General features: G+C 34.4%; 1 protein-coding gene across 1 annotated transcript in view; it reads left to right on the top strand.

Moving 5' to 3' along the window:
- The window catches only part of LOC122719921, a 68502-nt gene that overhangs the window by 45065 nt on the left and 5368 nt on the right, over positions 1–18069 (top strand). Inside the window, exons 2-3 of the mRNA XM_043946196.1 lie at positions 5332–5434; positions 17089–17222. Coding sequence (XP_043802131.1) covers positions 5345–5434; positions 17089–17222 — 224 coding nt within the window. The 5' untranslated portion in view covers positions 5332–5344. The remainder of the gene's footprint in view (positions 1–5331; positions 5435–17088; positions 17223–18069) is intronic.

Genomic DNA, 18069 nt, shown 5'->3' with positions numbered 1-18069 from the left:
GTCCGGTTAAGGTGAAATTAATTTCAATGAGAGGAAAAAGTAACGAGGATTTAGCAAGAAATTTGCGTGATTTGATTTGAAAATTATTAAATTCTTTAATTCCCAAGAAGTGTTTACTGAATGAATCGAAGAATACGATTTGAAATGAATAAATTTTGCTCGTACAAAAATCTTTTTAACCTTTCTTGATCTTGATCGAATCCTTCCATCTAAATCTTCTCCTTCCTTCGTTCAAAGAACGAAAGAAACTCGGCAATAAAATAAAAAGAAGCAACGAAAGAATCCGAAGAAAAGAGAATCGAGACAAAATCGTGGATAAAAACGGAAGAAAAAGAAAGAATTCAAATCCGAAGATGGCGACGGGGGTGGAAACCATTCCAAAAGATTTCGACTCTCTTCGAATCTCGGCCGTAAGAACAAACATACGTCCACGGCCCCTGCCGCAGTTCTCCACGTGGTAAAAGTTGATAAGTGAGCGAAACGAAACGAAACGAGGGTGGCGCGATAGAGCTCGTCGAGATCCTGCTGTTAGATAGAGTTGGCTCGTAATAACGCGCGAGCCGCGCTCTACCTGGCAGGTTGTTATTGCTGCTTATTATTTATCCATCGTGGGCGGCTTGAAACGCGTGGTTCGTGGTCTGTTTACACGGCGAGAGGTGGGAAGAAGCGCAGAGTGGAGGGTGGTACGTTCAAAACCAGCCACCGACGTTGGAACTTTAATTATTATCCTCCGAGTTGCCGAGAGAGAGAGAGAGAGAGAGAGAGAGAGAGAGAGAGAGAGAGAGAGAGAGAGAGAGAGAGAGAGAGAGAAGAGGATCGATGCTCCAACTAACTTTGTTCGACCTACCACCACCAACATCAGCTCGGTTGGTGGCCGTGATAAGAAAAGGTGTACGACGTCTGATATTGGATATATATATATGTATGTGTGTGTGTGGACACGGACACGTTGATGACAAAGAATTTTTCCTGTAATCGATAACCAGGCCTTTTTGTTTCCGGAGTGTCGTGGCAACGCGTTGTTTTGAATTCACGCGTCAACGTTGCCTGTTTCAACCCTCTTTGCAAGCTTCTGGAAAGGGAGGAAAAAAAGGAACGAATGTGACGAATGGGTAGCGGTCGTGTCGAGAATGGGTGTGTCCTGAACGATGTCCTGATGCGAGTTTGATTGATGGCAAACGGAGGGATTGATTCTTGGAGAGCGATGGATTCTCCATTTTTGTTAATGTTTTATATGTTGTGTGATGGAGTGGAATGGCGAAAATTGAAGAGAATGCGAGGAATATTTTGTTGTAGAATTGGTTGGTGAAATGTTAGTCGAAGGAGAAATAGTTGGAATAGGATAATTAGCGGCTTGGTGGATTAATTAGATAACAATTAATGTTGAAGGATACTTTTTTGTGACATAGATTTCCTGTTAAATAGAGGAATTCTGGAATAATTTAAATGTATATGATTTTTTTCCCTCAAAAGTATTTTTGTAACCCGCGAAAGTATAAAGAGATTCGTTCAATTATTGTCTCTCGCGTCTTGTGAGATATTAATTTTGCAGAGGTTGTTAAGTTATTAATAGTAATATTGTTGAACACAAATAACTGAAAATGTTAATAATAGAACAATACACGATTCAATGTCTTATAATTTGCAACACAGGTTCGCGTTCCAGTGAGCAAACTCACCTTGCCTATACTTAGAAAGGCTAAAGAAAAAGGAGAACAGAACAACCCTGATATCGTTAATCGCAAAGTGAACTGAATCACGTCGTTATTCCACATTATATTCCTCTAACAAATCCTCATTTCTATATTTCTTATGAAACCTATATACTCTCCCTATATACTTTCTCTTCAACTTGCTAAGACCAAAAGGTCACAAAATGTACAAGAATTTACCCAACTCAACAAAGACTTGGCGCAATTTTCCTAATGGAAAACCTAATTTTCACTATACCATGGAGATACTATACCATTTTCAACAAGGATACATTCATCCCTCTTTTGGTCGCAATTAATTAATTGCAATCACTCGATCACAAAATTACCATTATAAATCTATAATTACAAACCTAATGTATTATTCAGTTACTATAATTGTACGCGACCTTCGAGTAATTGCCTCGACGATTATCTTCATTAATGTCCGGTTAAATTAATTAAAATACCATTAATATTATCGTATTATTATTAACTTCTCCATCTAACCTGAATCCTCGTTCAAATTATCATTGACCACCCGATGATTCATGAACACGTACCGAGAGAAGAAAGACAAGTTGCAAAAGCAAACTGCGGGAATCTCGGTAAATCGGTTCAACGCGCCGAGTTCGCGATTCTGCCGCAATTCCGGTCGCCGGCTGAATCTCGCAACAGCGGCGGTGAGTCACAGCGTAGAAAACGAAACGGAAAAATTGCGGCACGGTGATGCAGCTCGCTTGCCTTCCAGATCGGTCGCGACCCGACCGATTTCGTGGTCGAGTTCGGTCGAAGGCGCATCGGTGCTAATGATCCGTATCGGTGATCCCGTTATGCAGTTGCCACCTCCGCTTCCGCCTCTAATCCGTGTTCCATGCACGGAGAGTCTATCCCTTCGAGACTAGAGTATCTCTTCTATCGATATTTCTGAAATTCTTCTTTCGACCATCACGCTTGAAAGTGTATTTCTTTGAAAATTAACGAGTAGTGTGAAACGTGCGTGAAATATGCTATTTGCTGTTTTTCCAATATAATTGATGATAACGATTTAAGGATGATTTTTTTATAAGATGTAGTTGAGAGAGATTTTTAGAAGAAGTTAAGTATAAAATATAAAATGGCGGAGGAAAATTCGAGTCGGTAGCCCAAAGTCGTAATTCGAATCAACCCATGCTCTATTTCTCTAGTATCCTTCCATCTTTCCGCAACCAGGGTGCATCCAGGAAGCGATTTCTTCTTCCTTCCTTTACGAAATTCTACATCAAACTTTCGCAACGTCATCGCTCGCTAATTCACTTTCGAACATTCGAATTTTCCACGGGAGAGAACCCGATAAAAATATCGAGTGGATTCTTATGAAATTTCGCTCTGTTGCAAAATATCGTTTGCATCAGATGCAAGCTTAAGAAGGTGGAAAAACGCGTTGCGGCTCGCATCATTTCAATATAATAAGCGGATCGCGCGTTAGATGAGGGGCAAGGCTAATGCCTCGGATAGATGGTTCTCTGGCGATTATGCTTGGTTTTATTCCACTGCTTGTTGTCGACTCGAATATGATCGAGCACGAAATGATAAATAGCTAATGAAACTTTCGTGGAAAAAAAAAAAAAAAGAAATATCTAATTGCCGGTATCTACCGGTTGTAATGCAATCGCTGACGCGATACTATGACGTGGTGAAGGTTTTTCGATAACGACAGCTTGACATTTTCATGTTTCATACACGAAATACAGTCGTTAGTACTACGGAGTGTAGAATCGTTTATTTTTATTAGATACATTTGTGCGAGAACGTTTCATGCATGCAATGAGAAAGTGGCAAAATGAAAAAAAATGGATGGATGAGAAAAGGAGAAAGAAAAACAATATATTTAATATTATATAAATGTTATATAAATCTTACAATTTAAACGATAAATGACATCAAAGTGTCAAAATATCACAAGAATTTTTCTCATCATCATTCATTTCGAAACAATAAACGTATCTGAGACAGAACTTTTCCTAATAGATATTTGTTAAATATTTCAGCAACAATAGCAAACATCCAACGTATGTATCTAAGCTACACGCAATTCATCTTTCTTCTAATTGCAATCATTAAATCTTCGTTTCCTCGTTAAAATTCCATCTCGAAGGTTTCACTCTTCGAAGATCTCGATTCCCACAACACTCGGAAGGACGTGTTCTCCGAATATCCGATCGATTTAATCGCAATTAAAATAATTCATGCAGGCCAATCGTAACAGTTCGAACGTCAACCCGAGATTAATTACGAATAATTACCGAATAATCACGCTGTCGGCGGTATCGTTAAGGTCGATGCGCGTGTACGAGAGAACTTCCAACCGCGTCCATTGTTTCGACGAGGCGCCATTGTTGTGTTGTTGCGTTTTCGCGCGGCAATCTTCTTCTAATTGGATTAACCACGGTCCTCGTAACGAAATGAAAAAAGAAAAAAGAAGAAAAAAAAGAAAAAAGGGAAAAAAGAAAAAAGGAAGAAAGAAGGGATAAGGGAAAAAGGACGGAGAAGAGAGGAAGGAAGGAAGAAGTTGATTTGTTGGCGTAAGAGACGTTTAATTGCAAGTATTGAGGGACTGTTCTTCGCATTGAATCTTTTACGGTCATTCTAAAGAACAACGTGTACGAAACTCTCTTTTTCTTTGATGATCTTTGATTATATTAACTAATTAAGGCTAAATTAAGGCTCAATCGGTCAACTTTTTAATTAACATTTAATTCATTTAATTTATTAGGATATTATTTTACATAATATACTTAATCATAATTATAAATAAAATTCGAATCGAATAGTCCTTCTCCTATTATGTAAACTTCGTTTAATTCAATTTATAGTTAAACGAATCGATTTGAAACAAAACTCACCCCGCGATTCTAATTGATATTGTTTATTTCTTATTGACATATTGCAATTACGTTACGTAACATTAAACGCACAACCTGTTTGACTTCGATTCAAGTTCTACACGGATTATCAATATAAAAAAACCTGTTTGTTAATACCAGAGGCAATCTCGAGAGATCGATTGAAATTCAATCTAACCGGCGAAGTGGCAACAGATCTGCGAAGTACGGATTTATCGTTTTGTTATGCATTTTCGAAGAGTTGGATAGAGATTTAATCTAATGTTCGAGCTTTTACCTATTACCAGTAATCGGTGATATGTTTCGTAAGAACGTCTCCAACCGGAATTAGTTACCTTTCAATTTCTTTTACATCACAGCCTTTCAACGATTTTACATTTATGCATTTTATACTTTCTGCAATTATAACTTTAATAACAATACTGATGATAATTGTCCGATAATTTATGTTTTTAATTGCATTGGAATAAAAGTAAATTGCAATTTTAAATGAAATTATTATATTTATACGTTTAATAACATATTTTTCTTGATCTATGCAAATAATGTGTATTGGGAATAAAATTAAATTGGAATTTTGAAAGAGAGGAAATTGCTGAAAATTTTGAAAGAAATTACCTAGGAAATTGCAATCTTGAAAGAGATTTTTCGCAAAATTGCAGTTTTTTTTAAAGAAATTTTTTAAGACGAAAGAAATTTCCCGAGGAATACCTATTAAATTTGAATATCGTTTTTTTCCCCTTTTCACGTTTCAGATATCTAGAAGAAATGGGACTAGCGGAGAGAGAGGCCGAAATGCAGGAGCTAGAAACCTCGAGACCCGGCAGATCGCGAGATCTCTTTGGCGTGCAGCTCGAGGTAATTGCTTCTAAAATATTATTTGCATCCCTTACGATACTTTTAATCAAAACTTTTTCCGATCGAAAATAATTTTTACGCAAATTCCAATCTTTTCTTAAAACTTTCTCGTCGAAAGTATTTATTCCAACCCTTTCTTTTTTTTTCTTTTCTTTCTCTCGATTAACCTCGTTCGTTATTATCGAAGAGAAAATCACGAAAATCACGCGGAAATATTCGAATTGCTCCATAAAAATTCTCCTTAAAAATTTTTTGTTTGGTAAAGGGCGTCGAACGCGCAACTAGATCTCCTAGATATCCTTGTCGAGGTCAGAAACAAATTCGATCCGGAATCGATAGCCCATTCACCGCATAAGGTGGCGGGTTGCAAATTCAATAGTCACTTTTGCCAAGAGCACCGAGTGTGTAGACCGAGTGAGAGGCACGACCCAGAAAACGGTATCAGTATTGGCTGGAACAAACGGCTATCTGAAACCGAAACGACACCGAGGAAAGAAAGTCTTCTTGCGCTCTTTCTTCCTTTCCCCATTTCGCCGATCCCTCTCGAGGATCCCGCCAAGGATCGCCCATGGATTATTACTCGTTTCTACCCGAGCTATCTTTAAAACTGATCCAATTTTCTTTAAGTAGATTTATCGCGGTGTTAAATTTTTAAGAGAGAGATAATTGAGAAATTTTTGTCGAGCAAAGGGGAAATAAGGGAAGGAGGAAGAAAAAGTGAAAATTGCCTTCAACGATGAAAAGTCATGGATTTTTGACGCGAAATTGAAAGATGTCTTTTATTCGTCTTAAATTTCATTGTATCTTATAAAAATATCCACGAATTTATCTTTTTAGAATTTCTTCGAGTTATATTCTATAACTCGTACACGGAGTTTCGAAATTTTGAATAAAGAAAATTTAATCTTAGAATTTAGAAAAAAATATTAGATAATTTAATTTGATTTTTCAAAATCTTTCTACATATTGGAGAAGAAAGTTGTATAGATATAGACATAGACATAGATATAGACATAGATATAGACAAATTCCATAAAATTCTATAAAATTCAAAGTATCTATCAAACGATGATATTAGATAATAAAATTTTTTTTATCCTCACATCTTCTATCATTCAATCTTTCCTTGACACGAATCTTTCATAAGTAAACTCGGAAACTCGTTACACGAATTTACTTTATATCCATAATTTTCAGACATCCTTCCCCATCCTCCTTTCCTAATTAATAATATCGATTTCATTCCCCTTCCAGTATCGTTAAACCAATAATTAAGAGAGGAGAAAGGTAACAAAAAACAGTGGAACGACTTGGCGTGGCGGGATCGATGCGATACGATTTTCACTTCCGGTTTTCGCGCGATCGATTTTCATCCGAGGCCATCGATTTTTAGAAAGGTATCACCTTTCTCTTGTATACCGACTCGTAAAAAGTCGAACGAAATTGGAAAGCCATCGCGCGAAATCATTCGATCGTGTATAAATCGTTCGCAATCGATCCTCGTCCATCGATCTCGAACTCCCAAGCTTTTCGTACACGCTTTATTTTATTATCACGCTTCGACGCGTAATAATACGAATCGAAGAGATCGTTTTACAAATTTTTATTGGGATTGTGTAATATTGGAAAGCATTGTTTAGTTGCAATTTTTATTAGAAATCATGGAATTATATAGCGGAGTATTTTATTATCCACTTAATGCGAGTAGCTATTACGTTATTTGAAATTGCCATATGCCTTGGAAAATATATATTATTATCAGAATAATATGAAATTTATTTATATCTTATAATTTCGAATTATAATTTGATAATTATTTTTTTTTCGCGATTAAATAAAAAACTATCTCTCCTAATCTAATCTAGAATAAAAGTTGTTTTTAAATAATATATAAATTATTATTTCCGTTCACTTTCGCGATTTTAATTTAAAGTTTTTTTCGATCGAAAAAGATAATTTAATTATTCGAGAAATATTGTAATTATTATTGCGATTCTGTGAGAAACACAGAGTGTTTATAATCATCGATAGTTGTAAATATCCGTTAGATCGTGGGTAACTCATTTGTCCATCTTCTTAATTTGCACAGTACACCTCGTAACGGGAATCTATTGTAAACTTATTTGTAAACGCATATCTAATTTATTAGGTCAAGATTATATATATTTTTTTTCTTTTTAAATTGTGCCAAATTCGACTAACCATCCTCGATTGACCATTATCGAATAATTAATGAATTTTAATACGAGAATATTTACTTCAAACTTTGCCAATTGATTTACGAAAGATTTCGTTAATGATATTAATTCATTCCCGCAAAGGGATACTGAATATGACAAAATGTAGTCGGAAAGTGGATTTGATCGATCTAACTTCCAAGTATTACAAGATACTAATTACGAAATGACGTAAGGAGGAAAACTTGATGATATTTTCTAATTTTTACGAGAAAGCAGTACTTATTAAAATTGGACTTGTCCACACTTCCGTCTACACTTGTGATTAAAATAGTTGTATCTTGCGACAAGTCAAGTTTTTTTCTTCTTCGACTTCTCTGAATCTGACATTATTAAAATATATCCTTTCAAACTATTTATCGTCACATGAAATGGAAAATGAATAAAATAAATTATTAATTATTTCCTCTTTTTATAATTTCTACTAAATCAATATACAATTCATGTTCGATATTCGAATTTAAAATCTAAAAGACGATAAATTTTGAAGGATTTATTTTATTTTATTACGATCAATTTAATTATCCGCTTCGTTATCTCTAAGAAAATATAAATTGAACGCTTCTGAATTTTCTATTTTCGAGATTATCAACAAACGTATATAGAATTTCAATAAAAAAATAAAACAGAATGGAATAAAAATATATCTAACATTTAGAACATTTTATGTAAATAACTTTCCTACTTTTTCATAACGAGTTGTTATTTGATAGAGAACATCATCTCAAAGGATCGGCCAATATTATCACGTACTCTCTCCCTGTAATGTAATCACGGTTGAACCGTGAGTAATTTAATTTTTTGCTATAATCTTATCCTTCTCTCTTTCTCTCTCTCTCTCTCTCTCACTCTCTCTCCCTCGAGAGAGAGAGAGAGAGAGAGAGAGAGATTTCTTAATAATTCCCTGTCATGGAAGCTAACGATCAATCGACTCGCTTTTTATCCCTATCCAAGGATTAGATCTACACTTTTTACACCTGTTTTTCGTCTATCACGAGTTATCGATATTTCTATATCGTGAAAGTGATCAACTCGTTGTAATTTTCACGGTTGACGATTACTTCATTTCGATAGTCGTTGGTCGTTGAGCAATCGACCATCTTTTGTTTTAACTGTTTCGTTTCTTTTTTTTTTTTAAATATTGCTAGATAATTTAGTTTCTGCGAAAATTCTTTAGAAAGTATCAAATTTATGATATAAAATATCAATTATGATANAAAGTATCAAATTTATGATATAAAATCTATTGATTCGATTGAATTTCGTGGTTATTCCGATTAGAACTATATATTTTAATTGTTTCCTTGATTATTTGAAAAAACAACGAGTTGGATTAATTCTACTATATTTTTCGTAAATTTCATCAAAATATTTATGAAACTTTTCTTATAAGAATAGAAAAAGTGAGAAGCTCACGGAGAACGCAAAATCTAAAATTGAATTTATTTCAAATAGATTTTCAAAACCATCCGTTCACTTTCTCCTGGTTCGATTTCAAATTTATAAAACATTCAAATCCTCAAAACCTATAAAACCCTAGAACTCACAACAACATCCTGACCATCTTTTATTCCTGATAATTTTTCATTCACATTCAACGCTTCGAGTAAAAAATTCCAAAACTATCTACTCCCTTTTCCATTTTAATCCAATATATCTACATTTCATACTCTTCGATATCGAAGAAACCGCCAACCAAGATCAACCTAATACTACATACTTTCCAAGTTAACGATCGTTGAAAATAAAGAAAGAAAGAAAAAAAGAAAAAAAAAATATCCAGGGATCCACAAGATAGAAAACAAAAAGAAAAGAGAGAGAGAGAGAGAGAGAGAGAGAGAGAGAGAGAGAGAGAGAGAGGAAAAAAGAGCAACGAGAGGCATCCTCGTTGGAGGAAGAAAACAAGAGCGGAACAGAAAGACGAGGTTCATGAATTATCGAACAAACAGATGTTATGCGATGGAAGGGCCCCACAGTGGCCGTTCTAACGTAATTTGATCGGCCGGAGGAGATACCAGCTCGCCCTTGCATAAAACTGCTTCCCTCCGCCTCTATCGTAATCACCGATGAGCCTTTATTAATTGGCGGCCAATATGGCGCGAGCCTAATTAATCGCGGCGCGGCTCATTATAAACGACACGGCTTAATGCCTGCCGAGCGAGCATCGTCTATCTCTATCTCTCTCCCTCCCCCCTTCCCTTCCCTTTCTCTCGATCGACCTCCTGCCCGTTTTAATCGGCACGATGTAAACCGGCTGTAATATCGAGTCACGAGTTCATTAAATCGTCGATCACGGTGTGTAACGCCGGTTGGTTCGGTTCGACTGGGTTGGATTGGATTGGGTTAGGTTGGGTTGGGTTGGTTCGAGCGCGGGAAAATTGTGAGATGGAGTGGATTCGAAAAGGGGACGTTTTTCGAACGTGGAAAGATATCGAATTGGTGTTGTTTTGATTTTGTTAATTGTTTTGAGAAGAGGTTTTTAGCGAAGAAACGTTTGATTCGTGTTTTCTATTGGGGAGGGTTATTTTCACATCATAAAAGTAATATTTAAAGATATGGGGTTTATTAAGATATTATTTGTTATTAAGATATTACTGTTAATTAATCTTGAAAGAGTATTTTTTCATATTTTATTTGATGGATTTATATGTAATGGATTGCAGTTTTCAAATTTTGGAATTACGGTATTCAAATTGAAATTTTGAAATACTTGTAGTATTTAAAGTTATGGGGTTTATTAATATATTACTCGTTAATTAATCTTGAAAGAGTATTTTTTCATATTTTATTCGATGGATTTATACGTAAGGGGTTGCAAACAGTTTTCAAATTTTGGAATTACGATACTCAAATTGAAATTTTGAAATACTTGGTATACTTTCTCTGTTAAATTGCTAACGAAGAGAAATGTATATAAATTTTCATTTAGAAAAAATTTCATTTAGATTCGCTCTCGGAAGGATGAATTTTCTAGAGGAATCCCAAGTCTCTCCCATGATTCAATGACGAATTGTGGTACCGAAAAAACGAACGAAGAAAAATTACGTCTCAACGACGTTGAAGAAACCGCAAGTGGATGTTCCCCAAGTGGATCGTGACGGTGGTCCGTAATTTTGATCGCGGTGCTTATGATAATGGGCCGCGTTTAGCGTTAAAAGTGAAAACAATTCGGGGCCCGTGGAAGCGTAACCGGATAATGGCGCGGTTGACGCGCCATGCACCGGCCAAAGAAATTACGAAATCCGTCATGCTGCCTATTTCTCCCCTCCCCTCCCTTCCCCCCTTCCGTCCCTTTCGTCGATTCGATTAAATGTCATTTTCGCGAAGGAACGAGTCACAGCGGCGCAATTGCAACCCCATAACTTTAAATACTACTTTTTATGATGTGAAAATATCTCTTCCCAATAGAAATTGTCCACGATTAATGTAGAAACACGCTATCCTATATCCAATTAAATGAATTTGCCAAAAGAGATGGAGATCTTTATCTTTAGAAAGCTTCATATATTATTATGAAAGTGGAGGAATATGGAATTAAAATTACTATACCATGGAACGTTTGTATATTTATTTATTTACGAAAATAAATTTTCTTTTGCTTCCACGTTTATCAATCCATGGCATGTTATAATATCCAAATGTATTTTAAATATCTAATAAGAAATATAGAAAAGAAATATAGTTATCCTTAGCGTCTTTCGAGGCTAAGCATCGATCAAAAAGAGAGAAGAGAAACGATAAAAAGTCCTTTGAATATTAAAATTCAAAATCTCGATTAAACCTCGACACGAAACGACTTTAAAAGTTTCATGAAAAATACAAAAAAAAGCGATTAGAAACTGTACATCATCCTTGTGCACAGGGACCTCGTTTCAAACGACCCGCCACAAATCCACGTCTCAATTATTCTCCATCCGCTTCCTCCTCCCCCTCCCCCTCCCTCTCCATCTTTACTCAACAATCAGCCGTCCTTCCCGAGACAGAGTGAACGGCGCAAAAAGCTTCCTCGAAGAAGCTCGCGGATGCATCGGCTTCGAACGATCGTCCTAACGCGGAAATACGTTTTATCCTCCCTTTCTTATGGTCAGTACCGTTTCCTTTTCGCCGACTTGGCCAAAGGTTGACGTCGTTTCACGGTTTATACCTTTCATCGCGGATAATTTCGTTCGTCTCGCTTCTCCGGCAACCGTTTCCAAACCAAACGACCACTTCGAATCCGCCGTTTACCATACAAGGAAGGGAAGGGGAGGGGGGGGGGGAAGAGGCGCAGTTTAATCGCGGCAACAGAGCAATTTTTCCCGCAATTGTTCCTTCTTCCCTCCCCCTAGTTCCTCCTCGCTCCACGATCGAAAACCCTCAACCCGATCGATCGAATCGCGAACGAGGTCGAGTTATTTTTGCATCCACGTGGTGCAATTTCACGAAATTTCACGATCGGATTTCGCGGTTCATTTGCAAACGTGGCCATCGTTTCTCTGATGGCTTTTGATTGGTTTTTACTTTGTTAATTTTTTTTTTGAGAAGAGTTGGTGGGGAGGAGGGGAAGAGAAAGAGAAAAATTTCGTTTCGTAAGTTTGATGAATCATGGTGTAAAATTGATATTCGTGGTTTTTTTTTTTCGTTTTTTTTTTTTCTATCGTTGATTTTAACGATTCGTGTAATTATTTTAATGGATGTCGATAGAAAATGATTCGTTATCGAAATAGCGATTGACCATCTGAATATATCGATCGAATTTTGTTGATTGCGATTTTGCCAAAGAAACGAAGCAAATGATCAATCCTGTTTTTCAAAATTATACATTTGGAAATATTTGGTATAAGTGGTACGATGGAATAATCGAGGAGATTATTGCGTAATTATTATTGGAATACCTAATTAATATTATAATAAAAAACAATTTAAAGAAAAAGATATTCTATAAATAAAGATATTCTATAAATAAACATTTAGAGAATTTTAAAAAATTACAATATTCAAATTTCTCCCAAATTTCCATGATAAATATTTATCCGTTCATCTTTTGTCGATAAAGGAAAACAACGTTTCATCGTTCATCGACGAGAAGATGTCTGACGCGTTTATTTAAGGCCATTATCAAACGCTATTCCGACAAGGAAGAGGAAAAAAAAAAAAAGAAAAAGGAGGATGAATTTTCCGTTATCTTCTTTCCGCAAGACGAACGATTACAAACACTGATCGTGTGATTCGATAAAATGTCGAAATATGAGTTTGCGCAATTGCTCGCCCTTCGTATAATCGCGATAGTAAAAGCCGATTACGAAGCGCTGTCAGCTATTATCCTGTCTTTCCTAATCGGACATCCTTGTTAGCTGGGTGGAAGACGGAACTGTCATGTGCCGCGAATTATATCTTTAATAAACTTCATAGCCGCGTAACGTCAGTCAACTGTCGGTTAATCGCAACGGCAACCTTAGTAGAAAATATTTTTTTTTTTCTTTCTTTATTTTCACGGGTGGATCAATGTTTAAATTAAACTCTGTTTCGCGAGCTAGAAATTTTAATTTTTCTCCTTTTTCTTTCTTTTTTTTTTTTTTCTACTTAGACGACGAACAATGGATACAACAAAGTTGAATGGAAATTAAAAGATAATTTAATTTTGTTGTTGCTTGCGTGTAAGGAAATGTGAATAAAAAAAAAAAAATATTGAATAATTTAATTGAGAAGCTTATGATTTAATATCTTGTATCTGCTATATATTTTTATGCCTAATATAACAAATTTTTCGAAATAATTTCGTATTAATAATAACATAAGTATACACTTTTTACAAAAATTAAATTCCCTTCCACGAATTATTTCCACGAATAAATTTAATTCGAATATTCGATTTTTTTCGAATCGTAATTTCGAGGTAATAAAGTGGAACCATCGTATATTTCGTACGATCATTTCTCTTTCTACTCGACATACTCGACATTGTACGATATCTCTTGCTATCGAGCCACTGCTGTTGCAACTGATAACAACCCTTCGATCCACTCGATGTGAAAATGCGATATCGCGATAAAGTAACATGGATTACTTGCTAAAGATTAACTTGCCCAACTACAACGAATGATACGATATCGATTTGTTCCCAGCTCGAAAGACACAGACACCGTTTCATCGTTATATCCCTCCTTACCCCCTATTGTCGAAATTTCAACTTTCGTTTTCTTTATTTAAGATTTTCCTTCGAAAAAAAACCTTGTTGCGATTTCGAGTAACTCGCGTCGTAGGATTTGTAAATTATCAGAGATCAACGTGCCATTGAGCGAGGAAAACGATACTTGTACAGATTATTCGATTAAATGTTGTAATTTGAAGTGATCGATAATCGAATTCTTGGAAATTGATAAAATTCAGATAATGATCTGTTTTGAAATTATAATTAAAATATTTCAAAAAGCTTGTGATATAGATATATATTTTCCAAATATATTTAATTTATTGGCTTGAAAACAATTCATTTTCAAGCATTTCTACTCGATTCGAAATCGTTATTTTAATTTTAATTATCTTTTCTTTAATATATCTAAATTCGACAAATGTATAAATTAAATCAATTTCGTATATAAGTTATATAAAATTTCAAACAAATTTTCAGAGATGCTTCGATCGTCATTTCCTCGCTCATTAAATCATTCAATAAATCAAATCACGAAGAATATTTTCTAGCGGAAGCGCGATTATAGAGCCTTACAAGAACCTATTCGAACGTACGCGCAAAGACGAACCTATGCAAAGATGCGAGCTGAAGTGATCTGAATCCAGTTTGTCGAGTTTGCACAATCCCGGAATAATAATAAGTCATATATACAGATAGGAAATTCAGTAGTTCTAACCAATTACAATCTGCATTCGCATGCAGGTTACCCTGGTAAATTGCGCGAGCTCGCGTCTTGCTTGCTCTCGCATCACCACGAATAATAATCTGTTCGAGTTCCACGTCTTTCAGCAAGGAACGTGGCCGAGCACGCACACACACGAGTTACGATACACCCACGCCTGGCCGGTGGTGCATCGAGATGCACGCGGCTAGAAGAGGAACACGAGCAAGAACGGAGATTGCGAGATCGATATCGTGCTAAATGGGAAAGCAAATTTCGCGCCAACCGTGTTCCTCGAGTCTCTATTCGTGGAAAAAGTTTTCTCCTCTTCCCTATTCTTTTATATACAAAAATATTTTATGTTGATTTTTTTTCTATAGTAGTGAAATGGAATATTGGAGATGCTTTTTTTTTTTTTTTGTTTGAAAGGATCTAAAGGGATCTAAAAGAATCTAAATCTATATCTATAGAATAAATTTTGAAGTTATCAATTTTTGAAGTACACCGTTTTTTGATTTTCGATCGCGATTCACGACTGATAATAGAAGAGAAAACTATATGTAGAGAAAAAAAAATTGTTTCAAATAAAAGAAGAATATATTATATATTAATAATAATTAAATATATTTAATATATTTTTCGTATTATTAATTATATCGTAAGTTTCTTTTCTTATTTGAAGATTAAAAAAAAAAACGAATCAATTAATACTTTGTAAAAAAATATCATTTATGGAAAAATTCGATTCGACGAATTTTAATATTTATCAATTACACTGTTTTTTGATTTTCGATCGCGATTCACGATTGATAATGGGTAGAAGAGAAAACTATATGTAAATTTGCGAGAAAAAAAATTGTTTCGAATAAAAGAAGAATATATTATATATTAATAATAATATGAAAAATATATTTAATATATTTTTCGTATTATTAATTATATCGTAAGTTTCTTTTCTTATTTGAAGATTAAAAAAAAAAAAACGAATCAATTGATATTTTGTAAAAAAATATCATTTATGAAAAAATTCGATTCGATGAATTTTAATATTTATCAATTACAACGCCGATATTAATTTTAAAAAAATTTAATAATGATGCTATTTGAAAAAAATAAGTACTTACGATATATAAAAATTGTATAGAATAGATACTGTTAAGATTTTTAATCAATAAATAGAATAACGGTGCAATAAAGTTAATCAGAAATCAATTTCTTTTAACTATATTATTTGGATATAAGTATAACAAGGAAAGCAAATAGTAAGAGAAGGATGGAGATATGGTAAAAATATTGCAATCAGCGCCATCTCTAGAGTGCCGCAAATGAAACAAAATAGTAAAGAATAGCAAATAATAAAAAAAGAACAGAAATAGAATAAGAATCGACCACTAGCGTCATCTCTTGAGTAGTAAAAATATTTCTTCAAAATAAAATAAAGTAGAATTGATCACTAGCACCATCTTACGAGTACCAAAAATATATATTTCTAAAAATACTCGAGAGATGGCGCCAAAGATCGGTTTTACTCTATTTCTGTCCTTTTCCTCGTTTGCTTCCTTTTCTATTTTTATTTCATTTGTGGCTCGAGAGATGGCGCCAAAGATCGGTTTTACTCTATTTCTGTCCTTTTCCTCGTTTACTTCCTTTTCTATTTTTATTTCATTTGTGGCTCCAGAGATGGCGCCACCATTAACATTTTTACTATTTCTATCCTTTTCCTACTATTTACTTTCCTTGTCTATTCTTATTCTTGGCGCGTAATCATAGTCGAGATACGAGTCAATTGAATATATTTTCATTATTTCCGTTTTATTTCTCTTTCTGATTTTCTGTTTTATATATATTTAAAAAATAAATCAGTTACCTGTGTGAAGAAGCATGCAACTTGCTGTTCTTAGATAATACACGGCACAGCATTCGGCATCCAACTTCCGATTTGTCCAAAATAATGATGAAATGTAGTGATACTCGCGAATAAAACGCACAAAATTATCACACTCGCGAATAAACGTACTTTAAACACTCGTAAAAAAAGCACACGTATTTTAAACACAAAATTCACACGCAATTTTAAATTATTTTAATAATCGAATACGCGTAACTACGACTCGTCCTTACGGCACCACGGTCGAAGCGGAACTGATTCGTAACGTGCGACTTTTCCCCACTCGGTAACCGTAGCTTAGAGGGCAAAATCACAAACATACGTATCGATGAGTATTATTACTTTATCGATTTATTAATTTTAACAATTAAAATATAGAATATTTAAATATTATGATATATATAATATTTTTAATATTTTATTAATATATAAATAATAATATATTTAATAAATTTAATATATTTAATAAAATTTATTATATTAATTTCGGTTTATATATGTATTATTATATATTTTAACTGCTAATTCGCGAAAAAAATAATAAATATAAAATAATTATACATTAAAATGAACACGCAATGATTAATTAATCACGAAATAAAATAATAATTCGAGTTTGAATAAAATTAAAAATGCAAAAACAAGTGAAATCGATTTCCAGAAATTTTGATTAACTTTTTATACTTACTGTTGCAGGTTACCTCTTTACTTTTAGAAGGTGAACGCAGAAAACTTGCAGTCCTCCAGAGGGAACTGCAAGTAGCTCTTGAAGAAGGAGGAAGCGTGAAAGTTAAAGAAAAGCAACGGCAGGAATTGCTGCACGCCATATCGTAAGTAGAATCAGTACGTGTTTTATCAGACGATGGTCAACTCATCGAAGTCATACTCATTCTTATTTTTAATTCTGAAAGATACATATACATATAATATTAATAATATTACAACTTTTTTGTATTTAATACATGAAATATATATTTAATAATATTTAATACACGAATAAAATATATATTTAATACATGAAATATATCTTATTAAATATATTTCTATGTCAAATCGATAATTAATCATTTCGAAAAAAAATATGCATTAAATTTAAAATAGATACTACACTATTATCTCACATTACTATATAACGCTATAAAGCATTAAAAATTTGATAGATACGGCTGTTCATTTACTTCAAAGCTTCAATTAATTTCGGTGTCCTCGTGATCCCCATAGTGCTATTGCAAGACTTATTAATGGCGACCACCGGTGATTCCCACGACAGTCAACAATCCTTCGTTTCATTTTGTACGCTATTACTAAACCTCTATAAATAAGAATTTCGTTATCAACGTGGTATCTCGATACAACACGAAAACCAAAAAAATATCAAATACATTTAATCCCTCTCGCAATCGGAATTCGTTTTTCTTACACGACGAGTAACGAAACGGAAGAAACGGTAGAAACGAAAAAAATGGAACATGGTTTTGAAAATGAAAAAAAAAAAAAAAAAAAAGACACGATATTATAAAAAGGTCAACTCAGCGTATGGACACGTCATCGGACGCGAAAATAATCGCGGGCAAAAGCTTTTACCGGTCACGTCGCCTCCCTCCTCCCCCCTCCCCTCAAAACTGTAAAACTTGCCTGCGAAAGTTATCGAAAATGGCCACGGTGGGACGAAAAACC

This window comes from Apis laboriosa, unplaced genomic scaffold, assembly GCF_014066325.1.
Source record: "Apis laboriosa isolate Shangri-la unplaced genomic scaffold, ASM1406632v1 scaffold9_cov152, whole genome shotgun sequence".
In the NCBI taxonomy this organism is placed as follows: Eukaryota; Metazoa; Arthropoda; class Insecta; order Hymenoptera; family Apidae; genus Apis; species Apis laboriosa.
The sequence above is the reverse complement of the archived record's forward strand: the minus strand, read 5'-3'. Positions and strand labels throughout refer to the sequence as shown.